This window comes from Lagopus muta, chromosome 4 (genome assembly GCF_023343835.1).
Source record: "Lagopus muta isolate bLagMut1 chromosome 4, bLagMut1 primary, whole genome shotgun sequence".
Taxonomy (NCBI): domain Eukaryota; kingdom Metazoa; phylum Chordata; class Aves; order Galliformes; family Phasianidae; genus Lagopus; species Lagopus muta.
Genome location: NC_064436.1, coordinates 44,911,503 through 44,929,882, shown reverse-complemented (window position 1 = coordinate 44,929,882; position 18,380 = coordinate 44,911,503). Strand labels below are relative to the sequence as shown.

Below are 18,380 nucleotides of genomic sequence, written 5' to 3'. Positions count from 1 at the left end.
TTCACATGGGAATGATGAGCCTTCACCATATTTCATAATATATTTTGCATCTAAAGAATTTTGCTTCTCAGAAGCAATTCAAACCACCTAATAGTACAATACTTTTTTTTTTTTTTTTTTTTTTTTTTTTTTTTTTTTTTTTTTTGTACAGTCCTCCGATGTATTCCAGTCAAGGCCTACACTATAGACCTTAAACAGACAGGAAGCAGCTTTAAAGTGTATGGTATGGCCACAGTCAATGCTCACAGTCTCATGCTGTCATCCCTTCATGACATGACTTACAGATGGTCTGCAGCAGATGAGCCTCTGTTTTGTGTAACATCTATGTTGCTGAGGTCTGGAGTGCACAGCCGTTCCTCTTCTTCAGTAGTCACCTGCATTTTATTTCCCTGTTCTCAAGACTCTGATGAGTGAAAGAGTCTCGTATCTTAACTACTTCAGATGCACACAAGTGTCCAAAACACTTGGTGTACCAGTCTGGCACGTGACCCCTAATGGATGGGGAAAAAAACAATGAAGAAAGTATCAGCAACACTGCACACATTTTTCTTTTCAAATACAGAAGGAGCTGGTTTAACACCTGACTGTGAAATCTCTATATTACTGCTTACTTGCTCAGCTCAGCCTTGCTAATACATAGATTTGCTCTAAAATGAATTTGCTGCAGTGAGCAAAAAGTTAATTGAAGTTTTGTGAGAATTTGGTCTGCTTCATTAATTGACTTAACATTAACATGTACTTGCATTCAAATAAATACACCTGGCAGATAAAGTGGTGGGATTATATACCAACAGCTATGTTGGAACACAAACTGGGGGTTTGTAATATAACAAACCCTCCTTGCTATTAGACATGTACAAAGGATAATCTTCTGTGACCTCTCAGAGTTCTACGTGCATGCACTATTGACTAAGCTGCAGCTTGCTGCACTGCCTAAATTTGGCACTATACAATACACGTCAGCAGCACAAAAGGACTAAAATAGAAATCCATACCTTAAATCAATTCTGCACATGTAGGTAAGTTTAGATTTTCCTGACCCGCAGGGCTCAATCAGATACCTAGACAGGAGCACATTGACTCTGACACCCGCCACTGGAGCACGGTCATGATCCACTGAAGTTGCTAAAAGCACACAAGCTCCTTTGGGAAAGTTTGTCCTCCACGTTCTACGAAAAAGGAAGAAAAAACATCTTGTCTTTGACAGACATTTAACAAACATACTTCAAACTGAACATAAACAGTTTTTTTTTAATTACATAACATGCTTTCTACAGAGATTCTGTTGACACGGTTTGTGGCTACAGCATAAAAATCTCTTACCTTAAGATGACAAAGTCCCTGGCTGGGTGAGGAGCCATGCTGTTCTGGACATATTGGTATATATCTGTCTGACTATCCAAAGGTTCAATTACTTTTGAGTCTATAAGATCTTCATCCCAAAGATGCTGCTCTTTAAGTAAACGATTTAAAACTTCTTCTGGTGTAGCAGCAATTTCAATGGTAGTTTTCCATAATCGGAGTGGGGGACCTTCACATGCCTGGGGAAAATGAGCATAGTCCTCAGTTTTACATTTTCTTTTTATTTTATACTGTTGGATAAATACAGCAAATTAAATATACATGCACAAATGCACACATATACTGTACTAAGGTTGTTGGAATTTCAGACTGTGGTTGTTTTCCTACGAGCAAAAGGCATTTGCAAGCTGACTTCCAAAGTATTTTTAAGTTATAGTTATGTCCTCTCCTATGAACTACTGTTCAATTGTGGTACTACAAAAAAAAATACCCCAACTTTCCCAGTTCATTTTTCTTAAAATATCCTAGTTCAAATCTGATTGAAACATATCTCCGTCTGCTAGTTCTGAGCTGTGCAAGATCAGAGCAGAGAAACTTTGCTCCCACTGCCTGCATAACAAAAGTTGGCCTGTCAAGGCTTTGCGCAAGTGAGTGAGGGTGTGTAAATGCAATGCAGTGAACATTCCTGGGCTATATAAACACAAGAACTCCATTCAATGCATGTTCGCTGACTGCTGCTGAAAGACAAGTTGTTTATAGATGGTGTGCAATTGTGTCAAAAGATTATTATTTTTTCTCAAATCTATCCACTAAATAAAGATGTGCACTGAACCGAGTGTTATATCTACACCAAAAGCTAGCTTATATTAGAGATGATGCACTAAAAAGCAGAGTGGTGGAGCGAGTTAGTGTGCATACCTTCTTGTAGGCCAGGTCTGCTTGCTCTGAGGTGGAACAGCTGACCCAGCCCTTAAACTTCTCCTTCATTTCCTTCAGCAAGTCATCCATGCAGTCCTGGAGGTAGCAGTGGTAGTCAGAGGGCTCCATGGTGCTGCTGCTGCCCCGGAGCTCTTCCAGGCTGAGGGGACGGAGGTCCTGCTCCGTGTACGAATTCCGGCCCTGGCTCATTTCTTCAGGTATCTGAAGGATGAGAAGGACAAATCATCTTCTTGCAGCTCTCTCCATAAATCCCAGAGTTAGTATTGCAGTTTCACAGTCACCAAAGGATGGGTACGCATCATATTCTGTTGATAAGATGCTCACTGTTCCCTTCACTCTAAAGTTGGCAGTAGTCACACACTGAGGTTGAGAATGGGATGCCTAGAGAGGTTTTTGTGTAAGTATGTGTATGTAATTATATCTGCTGATTACCTGAGCTAGCATACCAACTGTATTCTAAAAGATATATTTGTCAGGTCTAGAACTCAATGTGAAGCAATACTGAAGTTAAGTTTGTGTCTTTGTGACCTTGATTTGATGCAAATTAGTCTCTCAATTACAGGGTGCCTCTTCCCCTTCTCCCCCCTGTGGAGTATCCCTTCTTTGCTACACAACTCAGACTCAATCCCACAGCAAAGTTTACCCTGCAGACCGGCTGAAGGAGGGGCAATAGTCAGCTATAAGAGGAGAGACAGGCATGCCTTCAGTTGTGGGCTTTGAAAAGGTTTGATGACAGTGAGGAAAACCAGAACGCAGACTTGTCTAGTTCTCCATGCTGGGCCCCAGAGGGAGCATGCCTTAGTTGTTACAGACCTTCCAACCGGTGGTCTGAGAGTATTACAGTTTAGAATGCTTTTGTGGCCCAGACTTGCTCTCTCTTGGGAATTTAAATATAAAGCAAACACTGGAACTCTTGGAAATAGCTTTGTGCTTTGTAATTAGAGCCGAAGCTCAAAGATCCTCATGGCCACACAATAAAAACTGGAAGACCTGGTTCAAACGAAGCCTTCATGTAACAAAAATGTCCTGGACCCCAAAACTGTCTTGAGTTTATTAAGCACCCATGTCAGCAAAACAACCTTCCTGGCACTCCTTCAGATTCACGTGTGCACTCAGACCAGGATGCAAAGTTTTTTAAAAGGTTATTTGTCACATACTAATCCTTATTAAAATAAAGAGACATTTGTAACTTTCTATTATATAGCAGACCTAAGCCATACTGCCCAATATTGCACCCATTGATTTTGCAGATGTATTTTACCTGGAAGAGCTTCTTGCATTCAGCAATCATATGGGCTAGCCCTTGGGTTGCAGCCAAATTTTCATTTAGGTCTTTCTGGTCAGGTTTTCCCAAACTCGGTTTTCTTTGCATCACCCTTCACAGGAAGAAGAATACACACACACACAAATCCAGTTATTTAATGCAGAGCAAGAGAGATATTTGGTAAGAAAACAGCCACATTCCAGAATGTCTTGGTAGTGTAGAACAGTGCTGCTTGGGACCAGATTTTGGCATGCTGTTATTGACTTCTCTTGCTATTCCCACTAAACTTTGCTTTTGGCATTCCCCAGTTACTACCCTTTTGTGAAATTGCTAGTATTTCACCACACCTGTAAAAAAGTAGGGTCACAGGACTGTTCTACATTTGATGCCTTCTGAGGCGTTCAAGGTGATCAAAAGGGTCAACAGGACTGGAAGCAACAAGCTGTGCTCTCCAGAGACGTACCTTGGGGAAGAATTCTCTCTTTTGAGGGTGTTTAAATGGAAGAGGGAAGGTGCTAAGCACACCGCCAGGTTTGTTGGTGTCATCTGGTTCTCCTTCACAGCAGCTGTGACATCACTCAGGAAATAGAGAAGAATCTGTAGGACCTCCCTGTTCTCGTCAGGTAAAAGCATAATGGCAGCCTTGATAGCCTGGAGACGCTGATCCTTTGGCACATCTGCAGAATATTATTATTTCTCTCATCAGCCCATTGATTTTCCACACACACAGCATGAATATATCCCAAAGCAAACTCCAGCTTCAAATATTTAACTCAAGTTTGAAGCGATTTCCTTCAGGACGCATACCATTCATAGGAAACACGAAGGAATTTTTTTTAACCCACTAGTTTAACTACCCTCAGTAATTTCCTGCCTCACAAGAAATGCAAGCAAGAAGAAGTTGTGCCTAGGCCAGAGTTAATTTTAGATTTAATTTCCACAGCTACTTGCTCCCACAGATGCACTAAAATGACAGAATCCTGGACTCGGGCAGTGAACAAGCGAACAGTCCAGCCGATTTAGAAATTCTTTGGCTTTTAAAGAAATTAAAAACATTAATGCATTTTAGAAAAAGTGAATTAATTGAATAAATTGGCTAGCAAACCTTTCTAACAATGATGTCATAAAATAGACAGAAAGTGCTTTACCAAACACACTGGGTTGCTTTATCAGGCAAATCATTCAAAGTCATGCAGTGGAAAAAGAAAGTCAATGCTGTGGAGCCCCATACCATTAAACAGCTCCTTGGTTACTAACAACAAACACCCATTGGAAAAATTTGATGTGTGTCTTTATATAAGGCCTTCTCCTCCAAACTTGAAGGGAACAAATAATGAAATAACCCAGACAAGATCTGCTTCTTATAAAGGGATTTCCAACAAGCCATCCATTCCCGAAGACAACATGAGAGTCTGAGTCCTGGAGCACTTGTATCATCATTAGCTCCACACTGCCCTGACTGCACGCCCCATAATACATGCATTGCTAACCAGATATTTAATTGAAAATTTGCTTCGGGCTTCAGCAATTCCATAAGGCCAGCACTGAGTTTAGAAAGCAATTGACTGTTCTTCATGCTGTCTCCTAAATCAGCTCAAAACACATTTAAGCCATGTATGGGCAATTCCAGAGTGCAGCCTGGTGCGTAACTCTAAAGCAAAGAGAAAATTTGTCCTTTGTAGGGAAGCAAAATTTACAGTTGCTTTAAGGCTTTTTGCTCAGAGAGAACACTTCCCGACCACCTCTGGGGATTGCTCAGACATACTGTGAAAGGAAAGGAACAGATACTTCTGTGATTCTGTGTCAAGCTTTTTCTGGCACTAACCAGAAAGAGTTGCTGCTTAATATGCACAGAAGTGGAGAGTCTGATTCGATTTTTCCATAAGCTTTCCTGGGAATTGAAACAACACCAACACAAAAGTGTGCTCTGAAATAACAGTATGTATGTGTATGTTTTTATTTTAAACTGTCACCTCCACCTCCGGAGGTCTGAGGGAAGTTCCTGGATGATATAAACCATTTGCACCATAATCATAGGGGAAGGCACAAAATACTGTAGTGGCTCAAGGAAAGTGTTTTTGCAGTGAGCTGTGTTGTAGCTAGGCTACCATGGGAAGAATACATGAGGAGAGAGCTGGATTGGCCTTAGAAAAAGAAACAGGATCAGCAAAGTGCCTGCATTGCATCAGTTTGGATCTCCATGAATAATTCAAGAAGCTTTGGGGTCCTGGTCACCAAACATTAATTCATCTTTGGCCATTTTATAAAATGCTTTTTAAAAAGCATTTAAAGTATTCCTATAATGTAACAACTTTGAAATAGCATTTGAAGGGCAATATGTTGTTTGGAAAGCACAAAACAGTCATCTATGCAGAACCTGATTTATTTCACTCACAATGAAGAATGTCTCCCTTGCTGGAAGTGGATCTGTCACCCCAGAAAGATGAATAATTTCTTTTCAGGTGTGTTGATAAATATATGTTTTGATGCCATTTATTCTAAGAACATTCTGGTTTTGGTACCCATTGGTAAGGTAGCTAAAAATTAGTAATGGAAAAGCTTTCAACTTAAAAGATTTTTTTAAAAAATGATGGTGAAGAACAAATACGAATTAAAAGAAAGCAGACTATTATGGCAATCTTGCTTTTAGAAAAATAACAAAAAACAACTCAAAAGCTCCAGATTGTTAATGTACTCTTTGCACATCTCTACTTAGACACATCAGATCCAACTTGAAAATATACTGTAATATGAAGGAAGCTCAAAAAAGAAAGGAAACTCTACAGCAAGCAATGGAGAATTTATTTGTTCACCAGAGAAAGGTGAAATGAAAAGAACTTCTCCAGTAAATCATTACGCAAACAGAATATGAAATTAGTTCCTTATGTGGTAGCCTGTAATACAATAGCTACTACAAAAAGACAAAGATCAGCATACACAACATGTGTAGTGCCCAGAAATTTCTGCCTTTTCTACACAAATGACAATTTGTCATCTAGCTTTAGAAATCTCAGTACTTACACTGGTATATCTGTAAGAAGGTCTCAGAGAGCTTGTTGGTCATGAGAGGCTCGGGCAGGTCACGGAAGAATTGCTTTAACATGTCTGCTACATCGTAGGCAGACTGGCCTTCATAGTTGACACTGTCTGTTGAACTCTCATTCATCTGACGCAAAGCCTGAATTCTTGATTTTACTCCAGATTTCCTAAATAGTCCAACCTAAACATATTTGTATATGGAAAAGTAAATACATTTACATTGAGTCTAGCAAATTTGAAATTTAAGGATGTTCTTCAACCTCTTATGTATGCATTGTCACTTCATGGAAAGCTTTTTCTTGAATTGCTCATTTTATTCTGAGTCTACTTTTTCAGTCTAACCAAAGAACTAGAAAAAACTAACAGAACACTAGGAATGGGTGCTGAATGTATAGAGGAGAGAGCAGAGCAAAACCCACCTGATCCAGGCAGTGGTTACGGAGGTACCGCATGGCTTGCTGAATGCTCTGTGGAAGGGGCTGCCCGGTGCGCTGGACGTTGACTTGCAGTGGTACTCCAAATACATTTCGGTCCCTATAGTCTGGCACCTTTATCCTTTTCATAAATTTCGGTACTGCCCTATTAAGTAAAAGAAATTACAAAATTGAATTAAACCTCTGTCAACCATTTATCTCATGGATTTCCGGTAATGCAAAAAGTAAGTGAAATAAATGAAACATTTTAGTATGATGAATAATATGAAAAGTATTGAGAATATAAACAAGCTAATTCATTCAGGTATTGGAATAGGGAAAGAACAGAAAACACAGTTTCTCTAAGAGAAAAGCTTGAAATTCAGGGCAATATTCTGCCTGTAAGTATTAACGTGGTTCTATTCTACCAATATTAGTAGGACAAAAGCTACAGGGTAAAACTGCAGGGGCCAGACTGAACTGCAAAGGAGTCAAAATAAATCCTGTGGTCAGTGACCCCTTATAACACTGCTTCTTTAGGTTTCAAGAAGGATGGACATTTGTACAATGAGCTTTTGTATGTCAACTACTTGTTCTGCAAAGTCCTCTAACTGGGTCCATCACCCACCAGAGTGCATAACAGCAGAAACTGATGTAATACATTTGAGTTCATTCGCTAAAAACTTCAGCTCTATAAACAACCCCTTTGAGGGACCTCTCTCCTTGTCAGGGAGTAGTAACTGTTACTCCTACTTCCTACTCCAGTTTCAATGACAGGCCTTTCCATTTGCTTTTGACTCCAAGGAAAAAGTTACTAAGTACAAAAGAATGATTTATCCCTAAGTTCCCAAGTGTTATTTTCATGAAGGAAAAAACCCCAAAACTATTAAAACGTGAGAATATTGAGTTCATTTTCCTAAACAAGAAGAAAACTTAATATATGGTACAACACCTAATAGGACATGGTAGCCATGGTGAACAGGGAGACCTATTTAATATTTCAAAACACAGTACAGCTATACAAACACTGCATTATATTTACAGCTGACTAATCTGTTAAATAGGAAAATAGATCCAATTTGTATTGCCATACAGTTAAGTTTAGGGCATTATTGATATATGTATGAATAATACTTGCTTTGTCAAAAAACATGCCAAAGGAATGTGAAAAAACACATTGCGATCTCCACTGAGAATCTGAAGCATGCAGGGATAACTGGTCAATACTTATTTCTGTCTTTCAGAACAAACAACTTCTGTATTTAGAAAGGCTGACATAATAACAGCCTTTGAACAGGAGGTACTTTGATGCTGAAGCTAAATACTCTCTATGACTCCTGGGGAAGGGAGGAGGCTGGCCTGTGGTAGGGAGAAGAAAAATTTTATTGCGTCTTTTGCAGCCTGAAGGTTACACAGGCTACACTACAGATAGAATAATAAAAGAGCTTTCTATTTCATTCTTTCAACACACAAAAACGAAAAACCCACACTCAACTTGGTTACAAACACCTGGACACAGCAGAAATGGCTTGCTACAAAAAAAATAGATAGTTGTTGGATAATAAGATAACAAGGCACTCACTAAGTGTCTCTACATGCCATCAGGCCTTCTTTTGCTATGGAAAGCAGACATCTTCCTGCACAGAAAGCTGGCCTCTGCCTTGCTGCTATTATTCTTCTATATGTTCTTATGAGCATGCTTCTCAATCCTAACGAGATTTGCCCTACCTGAAGGGTTAATGATGTTAGCACTAAGGAAACCAGAAATACTGTCAGCATAGACTGAAGGAAGATAGGCAAATATGGAAAAAGTGGGACAGAGGGACTTGTATGTTTCCAGAAGTTGCCTAGGACTAGTGAAACTGTTGTGCTCAGACAGATGGCCTGTCTACACATGGCACTGTGCCCTTACCAGCTGAAGCCGTGCTTGTTGGAAGGCGTGTATTTCTCCAGGAGAGCAGTTAACTTCAGCAGTGAGTACTTCTGCAGCAGGTTCATCTGTGCCACAGACTGGCAATTGATCTGCAGTGAGGCTGAACTGAGGCTGGGCCGATGAGAGCTCTGGAAGCTGTGCCACCTCAGCCTGTGCCTGTGGAGATGATGGAGAACAGAGTAAGGACTAGTCATCAGGATGTCTGCCTCACCCACTGCAATGTCTGTGGATGGGAACATGTTAAGCTATCCTACATAAACTGATATCCTCATATCAGATATCCTTAAAGGCCTCATATAATGTTGATTTTTTTTCCCCTCAGAAGACCTTTTAGCAGTAAGAAAGTCAGAATCAAACAACTCTGTAAGAATAAAAGGCTCCAGATTTCAAGATACGTCAAATGGAAAACTAAAAGCTCTTCTGAAAGTCTCATTAAATTTATACATGCAACTGTAGGCAACTAAATGACAGCAGAAACCACGCCCTAAATTATTTGCACCAGTTTTAAAGAAAAACTGGGAACAAAGCTAGAAAGAGTTCAGCCCCTTGCTCTATTCACAATACAGCCTTCTATGCCATGGTGAAGATCCCAATGTGAGCTTGGGGGCCTCTGGAGCTTCCTCAAACCCCCACAGTGCTGCAGCAATCAAAGGAAACTAAACACTCTCCATCTTCCTCACAGATTTAATGCCCAGACATGTTATTAGGAAACAGCCTGCTACTGAAAAGTGCAATTTTTTAGTCAGTCTAAAGGTTTTTACTACACGCTGACAAGAAACAGATCATACTTCCACTGGCTCTCCTACCCCATTTAAAAAGCGAATAATCCTACTTGAGATCCCTCACCTTCCCACACACCATTTCAGCTTGAAGAATTACCATTCCCCCCAAGTGCCTTAACACTGACTTGCTGAGCAAGCTGTTTTTCAAGGACGACTCAAGCTGAACATATAAACATATAGCTATGAAGTGTCAGAATCGCTTTTCTGGAAGTGTTGTACAAATAGTTTCCATGGTTCTAATTGTTTTTGGAGGCAATGGGATGAGCATGTGTATGTTTCAGTGGCCTCAGATGGTATTGCATGAAGGCCTTAAATAAGCACAGTACAGCTACTACAAAGGCATCTGGTCCAACAGGGACCTCACTGAGGCCACCCTAAGTCCCACAAGCTCACCTGCTGGACCGTGTCAGTGATGCGCCCACTCCAGAGTCCCTTCTGTCCTGCATCCCTGAGGGCTCTTCTGTTTCATTAAGTGAATTCCCTGTGCTGTCAAGGTCACTTGGTGTTGTTCGATCATTATCTACATCAAGATGGATCTGCTTTGGGGAGGAAGGACATGGGGAGATGGAGTCGAGCGCTGAGTCAGAGTCCCCTTCATCCGAGAACTTCTCGGACCACTGATTTACTATTCTTTGCATCCCTTTTACATGGTACAAGATGTCATCTAGTTCTGGGAATATGTCTTCATTTTCCAGATCAGCCAGGTCACTCGTACTGGAATACAGGATTGAGCCTGGCACATTGTCGTAAATGCTCAGGCGGCTGCTCAGTGAGCTAGCAGAGTTGCGCCTTTTCCCCATGCTCAGCTCTTTAGAGCTATCTCCACTGTTTTCCCTCTGAAGAGTGAGATGGCCATGCCCATGGAAACTCCCTGTCCTCCAGTTCACAGAAGCATTGCTTTCTGTTGGGGAGAAGTTGCCATTGGAGAGCGCTTTGGGAAAAGTGCCAGGCTTATGATCTTCTGGAATAAAAAAAACAGTGTCTTCTGCAAAGCTTCCCCTATTCTTGAAATTCTGCTCCATCACATCGCTGAATGTTGACTGGTTGAAGGGATCAAAGCCTTCCAAGTACATGCCCACCCTTTTATTGTATGCGCTGAGGCTGCGTGTGCGCGTGACAGGGCTGGGTGTGCTGACAGCGCTGCTCGTCTCCGACTGACTGCTGCTGCTACTTGTCTGGGTAGAATTGGAGACGCTCCTTTTTCGTACCATGGGAAGGCTGATGTGATTGCCATTGAGGGCAGAAATCTCCACGCAGTTAAGTTGTTTCAGTTTATCTTCATCCATGCCCTCCTGCAGGATGGGCCCACTAATAATAAGGCCAAGCTTTGAAGGAGCTTTGTTCTTGCCATGGTGAGAGCTCTTGATTTTCAGACTCTCCATCCTCTTGAGCAGGCTCTTAGTTTTAGATTTAGTGTTCTTCTCATTTGCTTTTGTGTTGAAGCTGAAGCTATTCAACTCCCTGGGCAAAGGCAGGCTGCTGAACGAATCATCATTTGCTACGAAATTGCTGGATGAACAAATGCTCACAACTGAGTTTGTTCTGGTGCTAGAGGCCTTGCTCTGCAGGGTTGGATGGTGGCTGCTGGTGCTGCTGGTGCTGAGAATAGAGGCCACCTCCTGCCGCTCGCTGAGATCGGTGAGCACGCTCTCACAGCTGGCCGCATTTGGGAGGAGAGGAGCCTCTGGGGAGGAGGAGGTGTTAACATCCGGCTTTGGAGGGAACACATCAAACTCTTCAAGCCTTGACCACCTCTTGCTGTCCCTCTGAAAAGTCCATTTGCCGCTTATTGCACATGGTTCGTCTTCATCTGAATCTTCACTCTGCAAAGAAGAACAGCCCTGAAAGTGCTGCTTGCAAACTTACAAACAGAGAATTGCATTTAAATACAGTGCACACTAAACTGATTTAAGCATGACCTTGTTCTCACCAAATTTAAAGCAAAAACAGTCTCTTGCTTCAGGGAGAAGAAGATTAAACCATAAAGCCCATTACAGGAAAAAATTACATTAGACAGACAATTTATTTTAACAGTTTTTAAAATACAAAGGATTTATGCTTTGTAAAAAGAAACAAACAAGGCAATCTGCTTTAACTTGCTCTTTTCTTAAAACTTTAGTATCCACAGGCTTTTAATTAATTGGTCACAGTGGATAGCCTTCAGATCAGTGGAAATTCCTGGCATGCATAAAATTTTAAACTGGAGTCAGTCCGGGGTTGGGGTCCCCCTGGACTCTCTCCAGTTACACTCTGTTGATAGCGGCTCTATGTTTATACTCCTTTTTGCAATTAAGAGATGTTTCTCATATGTTGTGAATTGTAGCAGCTTAATTCTTTACCTATTCGGGAAGTTTAAAGCTGTGAGTGATGAGACAGCAAAAGAAACTCTTGCTCTGCTACAGTTTGATGTCTCCAGGCTCCTACCTGGTCCACTCTTCCTCCCACAGGCTAGCGGCTAACATTTTAAGAATGTCTTGCAAAGTTTCTTTCTACTTCAGTCTTGCTCCGGGCAGACTTTAACACTCACAGATAGCAAGCAGCAAAAGCTTGCTTGCTGCATAGCACGTAAGTAAATTGTAAATAGCATCTCCACTGATTATGTTTGATGTACGAGTAATGCCTGAGGGCACACTTACACGCACATCACTTATGCCTCAATCTTTTCATCTAAATCCTGAAAGGGAGTGATCCTGGGATTGACATATTTGGTCTTCCAAGTGCCTGGAAAATTTTAAGTTGCATGCAGTCGGGAGAATAAAACCAATGTGAGATATTTTAATGTGACACCATGAAACCACAAAATAACCTTTGGTGTAAAGAGTAGGCACGACTAATTGCCACACAGTTCCACGACTGCTGAAGCTTCACATCATTTGTTTAGACTGTTTTAATTTAAAAACAAATATTCAAGCATGGCCCAAACTGTAACTATTTGTGTATCAGGAATGTAAACATTTATAGTCTGACAAACAAGTAAATTATTCATATTTCTAGTATTTTACTTCTGAATACTTCAGCTCCTGATTCTCTCCTGTTGTTTTTTTTTTATTATTTCCTTTCATTGCACATTTCATCAGCTCAGGAAAGTAAGTGAAACACCATATTTATTTCTTTATAACCAAAAACATAAGGAAACAGAGAAGTGTTATTCTCTTTGCTTCCCAAGTACTACAACCAGTGTTTCTGTCCATGACTCAAGACAAAAACCAAAGAAGACTGGATTGCTTATTTAAAGTTTTCAAGAGGAAAAATGTCACCAAAACCTGTCAATGGATAATTATTCAGATACAAACAGAATCACAGAATCATATTTATTTGACAGGAGTTAAAATCATTAGAAATCCTAGTGTATAATTATGATGGTTTGATGGTGAATGTGGTTTGGCTGGAAAAAAGGAACAGTAAAGCAATCATAATTTTCAAAGAGGCCAGTGCAAACATAAGGAATCATGAATTTTTGTTGACACAATTTTTCCCTTAGTGTTAAAAAGTTTTAATGAAAGCAACAAGAGGGAACAGAATCTAAGACCATCTGCCAGAACACAAGAGGTGAATGAAAATCAGGAGCACTCAGACTCCGGAAGATCTGGGGTCTGGACCTGAATCAGGTCTGGTCTGACCTCTAACAGCAATACTGATCATTCCATAGTTAACGACATTCAGAAAGAAGAATTCTTCTGGTGGTTATGAAGAGCAAGCCAGTGGCCTACCCCTTCTTTTGAGGAGTTCCTATATATGCTGCCTCAGAGTGTTATCTTCTGGAGCTTGGGTGCTGTTTCCAGCATACCACAGATAGGGAAAGAGGGGATTAATTCCTGGTAAACAATCCCAGAGCATTTGTATGCATTCTTGTTAAGGGCAGGGCAGCATTGTATAGCCTTAGTTTAGTCATCTTTATCTGCAGTCTGAATATCCCAGGGAATGGTATCAACTACTGATTCATCCTAGGAACACACAGTTTTAAGACAGCTCTCAAGTGGTACCTTTCTAACAAAATCTGGCAACTCAGCTTTCTGTCAGCACTGACTTGCTCAAGTTACAGGAGGTGCTCCCTTCTTTCTCATGCTCCAAAGGATCATGAAGATCCACGAAACCCTTTAAACTCCTGCTAAACTCCCTGGAGATGTGCAAACTTCTAAAATAGGTATTCAATGCATTTTGTAAAAAAATTGCTTTAATTCTGAGCTATAATTCTGTGCAGCCCAAGCACAGTCAAACTGATTCTGTCTATAAGAAAAGAATACAATTCCAATGTGATGGCAAAGAACCAGAACTGTGAAGATTACATCAAGGACGATGTTCTAACATTCAGGCCAGCTCATTGTGGCTGATCAGGATCCCATCCATCATGCCTACTCCACAATCCTGCCTGGTAATAAGCTACAACACAGCCTTGCTGGCAGGCAGAGAAGCCCAGCGCTTTACAGAGTGAGAACAGCATCTCATGGAAGAGCTAGCTAGACCTTTATCTGTGGCCAAGCCCTTCAGTTCTCACTAAGTAACAACACAAAATGAAATGTAAGCAGAGTTTTGACAACGTGTTATTGGCAGGTTCTACTCAGTTATCATTCTACACTACGGCTAAACAATTCTCTAGTTTTTGTTGTTGTTTTTTTAAAAAAATTAAGTTTTATTAATACACAATAATGTAACAGAAAATGTCAAAGGTACTTACCCTTTTCCTGTGAGGACTGATTTCTAGCTTCATCACTGCACATTTGTTTAAAGTATTTAAGCGCCTGCAAAGCAAAGGAAACCATATTAAGAGAAAACTCCAGAGTTTTGGCACAAGCTATTGCAGTTCAAAAGCTTTTGTGAAGGCTATCCCTAAACTGCTTTGCATACAAATAGCCAACAGCAGGGTTTCACTTAGAGCCCTAATTATACTTAACCATTAACCCATTACATTTGGCTGTATTCTAACTTCAGAGGGAGGGAGGAACTGACGACTATTTGTCACTATTACCTCAATCAAAGTCAATGGAATTAAACAGAAACTTAGAGTACTTCGAAGTGCACTGTGACTGATGAATTGTAATAATTACATTTATGTAAATATGAAAGATTCAAACCCTGAAACAATCAATCTCGACAGACTGCAAATACAGGAAAAGGCTTCTTACTGACCCTGCACATACGTGACTACGTGAAACAGTGTGTCATTTTAAAATTGCACTGAAAGCTTACACAGGAAAACTTAATTTTCCACTTACCAGGGGTCCATTTTGATTGTGAGAAGTGTGTAATTATTTTCACTATAGTCCTGGGACCACAGTTTTTTAAAAGCTTTGTACCTGACTTTTCTTTCCTAAACTGAAAGTTTATTTTATATGTAAGAATATTTTACTCTAAGTCTAAAATTAAATCAACAAAAATAAACTGCTGCAGCAACAAGAGTTAACCACCCTCCCTGTGAGCAGTCTGCATGCACATCTTAAAGTGCTGCATGAATGTACATAGCATCCCTTTATTCTCTGATGAGCTAACAATCTAACATCCCCCAAACAAAATAAGCTCTCTTTCTTATCCAGTCCCCCAGAACACCAGTGTGGCTTGGCAGTCGTGAGAGGCATCACGTCCTCCTTGCCCTCCTCCTGCCTCCCTCATGGTAAGCCTCTGCTTGCAAAGCTGCACCATGAGCTAGGAGAGCTGCAAACTCATCTTTCACTCCTCAGTGGGTTGAATTTCACCCATAATAGCATGTGAAGAAGGGAGGCAGAGGAGCAGAACTGCCTCATTCATGCCACTTCAACAGGGGCAAGGCTGAGCTTTAAAAAGCCTGCTTCATCTGAAGGAAGTGGTAGAATTTACACCTAATTCCTTCCAGCAAAATGTAAAGAAGAACCTTTATTGGAAGCTTTGCAAAATTTGAAAAAAAAAATTAAAAATGCTGACTTGTCATGTTGCTTCAGATGAGTCTTTTCAGATTCCTGAAACTTGTAACTTGAATCTAGAAAATGTGTGCACAGGAAGGATTACTAGTTTCCTCTTTCCTCTCCCCTTTTATGCGCAGGATTGGTTGCAGATGGTATTTACACAGGGCTTGATCCTGAGGCCATCAAAGAAAATGGAAAAGCTCCTACTGGTGCTTTTGCTGCAGTCATGGGGTAAAAAAGGACAGTTTGATCTATAATTAGACCCAGCCACAACACAGCAGAAAAGAAGAGAAACAGGAAGAATTGCCATGGGTCAGATGCTAGGCCAGTGGCAGATTAGGAAAGTTGTCCAGATCTCTCAATTTCCATCTTTGCTCTGACCTAACCCAGCAGGCACAGCTCTTCCCACTGTGGAGTGGGTATGTGACCTTACAGCAGTTGTGTTTATGGCATGGATGCCTGTCCCACCTACACGTGCGCATGGATTTTGTTTCTCTTCTCTTGCTTTATAATTGTTTTCTTTCCAAACTCCAGGACCTCAATTCCAGGGAGTACTAAGTTGGTTTCAGTCCTATACTGTGTAATAATTTACAAATTTCACAGTGTGACAACCATTGCCTTCGGTGGGAAGAGACTACTACTGAATCCACACATCAGGCTTTATCTAATTTATCTAATTCTAGCCTGTCTAATAGCTGATAAAGACTATCTTCGATTTCACAAAGATTACATCCACAGACTTCTCTCCTACTCAAATTAAAATCCTGAAATAGGTAAAAAAAAAAAAAAAAAAAAAAAAAGAGGATAGATCTCCGTTTCCAGAGGAGTATTTAAAAAAATATATAAAATACCCCAGTGCACACCTCACAAAAATGACTATGGGGGCAAGATAAGGTAACCCCCAGTGAGCAGAGTTAAACACAAAAGCAGTTGAGGCAAACAAAGGCTCTGTTACACACCTGACATGATTTCATCACAAAAACACTTTCCCTTTTAAAACCTAAATGATCTGTAGTGATTGCCTCAGGTCTGTGAGTTTCGTTATATACATCCCACAAACTACTTTAGCTGGAATCACAGAACCACAGAATCAGAATCACAGAATTGGAAGGGACCTCAAAGATCATCCAGTTCCAGCATGTCTGCTACTGGCAACAAGCCACTGAGCAGGCAAGGTCCAGGCTTTGTCTGGATGAGAGTTATCTATAACTTCTATTAACATTCACTGTGCATACTGAAATATTTCTTAAGCCCATAAGAGCACACATTCATTTTCTGCAGATTTTCTCACCAAATTGTTGCTGGATAATGAACCTCAATTTTTTCTCTTCTGACTCTGGACACTCTCTCTCACTAAGTCCACTCCTGGGTATAAATCTTATCACTTCTTCATTGACAGGCAACAGGTCATGTCTCATTCTTTAGATCCATCTTATTTTGCCCTAATCTATCTCAGTGGCATCTTCATATGGACTCTGTGGAGACAGCGGGACAGAGCAGGACTGATGCAGACAGTGGCTGCAGCCAGTTACACCATCTTGCTATCTCAACCTCAATCACTACAAGGCCTTCTACCCCCAACTTCTGTCTCTCTGGATGACAAGATAATATTCTTTCCCATTCTTTAGGTAATTGCCTTTGGGTCAGCCTTTTCTCTGCAGGACTTCATTTCCAGAGAGACTTCACTACAGGAGACAGCTCCGTATCTACCTGGTCCCTTCTCCTCATCCAACAGAATTCAGAACCCTTACCTGGGCTTGCAGCCTCCTTCACCTTTGCTTTGTAAAGCCCTTCTTCCTAACCAAGACCATTGTGACAGTATCTGCCTTTCAGTCCCAGTCATTGTACTGGCTGGCCCCAAAACACAAGGTATTGGAGCTTCTCTAGGAAATGATACACGCAATCTACTCTTCCCAGTCATCCTATCAAAAATAGCCAAGCTAGCTTAGCTTGAACTTCTTTTAAGAAAGGCATCCCAAATCAGGCACACACTATCAAAAACGTCAACTTGCATGACTAACTTCAGCTAACTTATACATTAAAATACGGCCTCATGATACAAAGTCTTTGTTAATCTAAATACCAGTTAGTTCTACATCAGCCCTAATCACTGCCACTTCATTCCGCTCTTCTCAAAAGGAGAAAATTCTCATCCCACAAAGTCAAGAAAAGTGAAAGCAACACATTGTAGGAGATACAAGCATTTTAAACTAGAATTTTCCATCTCAATAAATGTACGATCTAACTGTAAGCTTCAGTTTAAAATATGTTCTTAATAGATTTAAATACTTAGTTCCTCATTGCAGGGCAAATTCCAGCTCCATTATACCTGCAGCTAACTGATGACACAGGAGCTTCATTGGACAGTCCATACCTTGTTCCCAGAGCTCATCTGCATGTTATAACCTGCAGTAGATGCCAGCTCTCCACCAATCAGACTGCACAAGCAGCAAATGCTGTTCACTTTAATCCATTGCAATCAATTTCTTGGATGAGAAATCGGGGTGGTAAAAGATTTACAAAACCTCTTGCGCAGATAGTGTGGCAGTTTTCTGGTTACGTGTAAGGAGATTAAATAGGATTTTCATCACAGCTTGCTATGTAATTCGTGCTTAGCAACCACAGCCTTTAGGACAAGGGCGTTTCAGTGCTTAGTTTCATGAGTGCATTATGTGGGCAGTTACCCTCTGAAGATAAATTCCTGATCATTAATCTTAGAGTCTTATAAAACCACGGCCAGCAGCACAATCACTACATAAAGCAACCTAGCAAATTAAAGCAGAATCATGACTCCTAGGTTTTTAACCCTACATTTCATGAAGTACCATATAC

At 40.7% G+C, this 18,380-nt stretch overlaps 1 protein-coding gene across 7 annotated transcripts in view; it reads right to left on the bottom strand.

Annotated features, from left to right (window-relative positions):
* Positions 1-99: 99 nt before the first annotated feature.
* The window catches only part of DLC1 (DLC1 Rho GTPase activating protein), a 310,261-nt gene continuing 291,980 nt past the window's right edge, over positions 100-18,380 (bottom strand). For all 7 annotated transcript variants that reach the window (XM_048941137.1, XM_048941134.1, XM_048941133.1 and 4 more), the window contains 11 exons: positions 14,348-14,411; positions 10,066-11,495; positions 8,870-9,046; positions 6,964-7,123; positions 6,527-6,725; positions 3,969-4,182; positions 3,503-3,617; positions 2,221-2,442; positions 1,324-1,541; positions 996-1,169; positions 100-491 (listed from right to left, as the gene is read on the bottom strand). In XM_048941137.1, the coding sequence (XP_048797094.1) occupies positions 371-491; positions 996-1,169; positions 1,324-1,541; positions 2,221-2,442; positions 3,503-3,617; positions 3,969-4,182; positions 6,527-6,725; positions 6,964-7,123; positions 8,870-9,046; positions 10,066-11,495; positions 14,348-14,411 (3,094 nt within the window). In that variant the 3' untranslated portion in view covers positions 100-370. The remainder of the gene's footprint in view (positions 492-995; positions 1,170-1,323; positions 1,542-2,220; positions 2,443-3,502; positions 3,618-3,968; positions 4,183-6,526; positions 6,726-6,963; positions 7,124-8,869; positions 9,047-10,065; positions 11,496-14,347; positions 14,412-18,380) is intronic.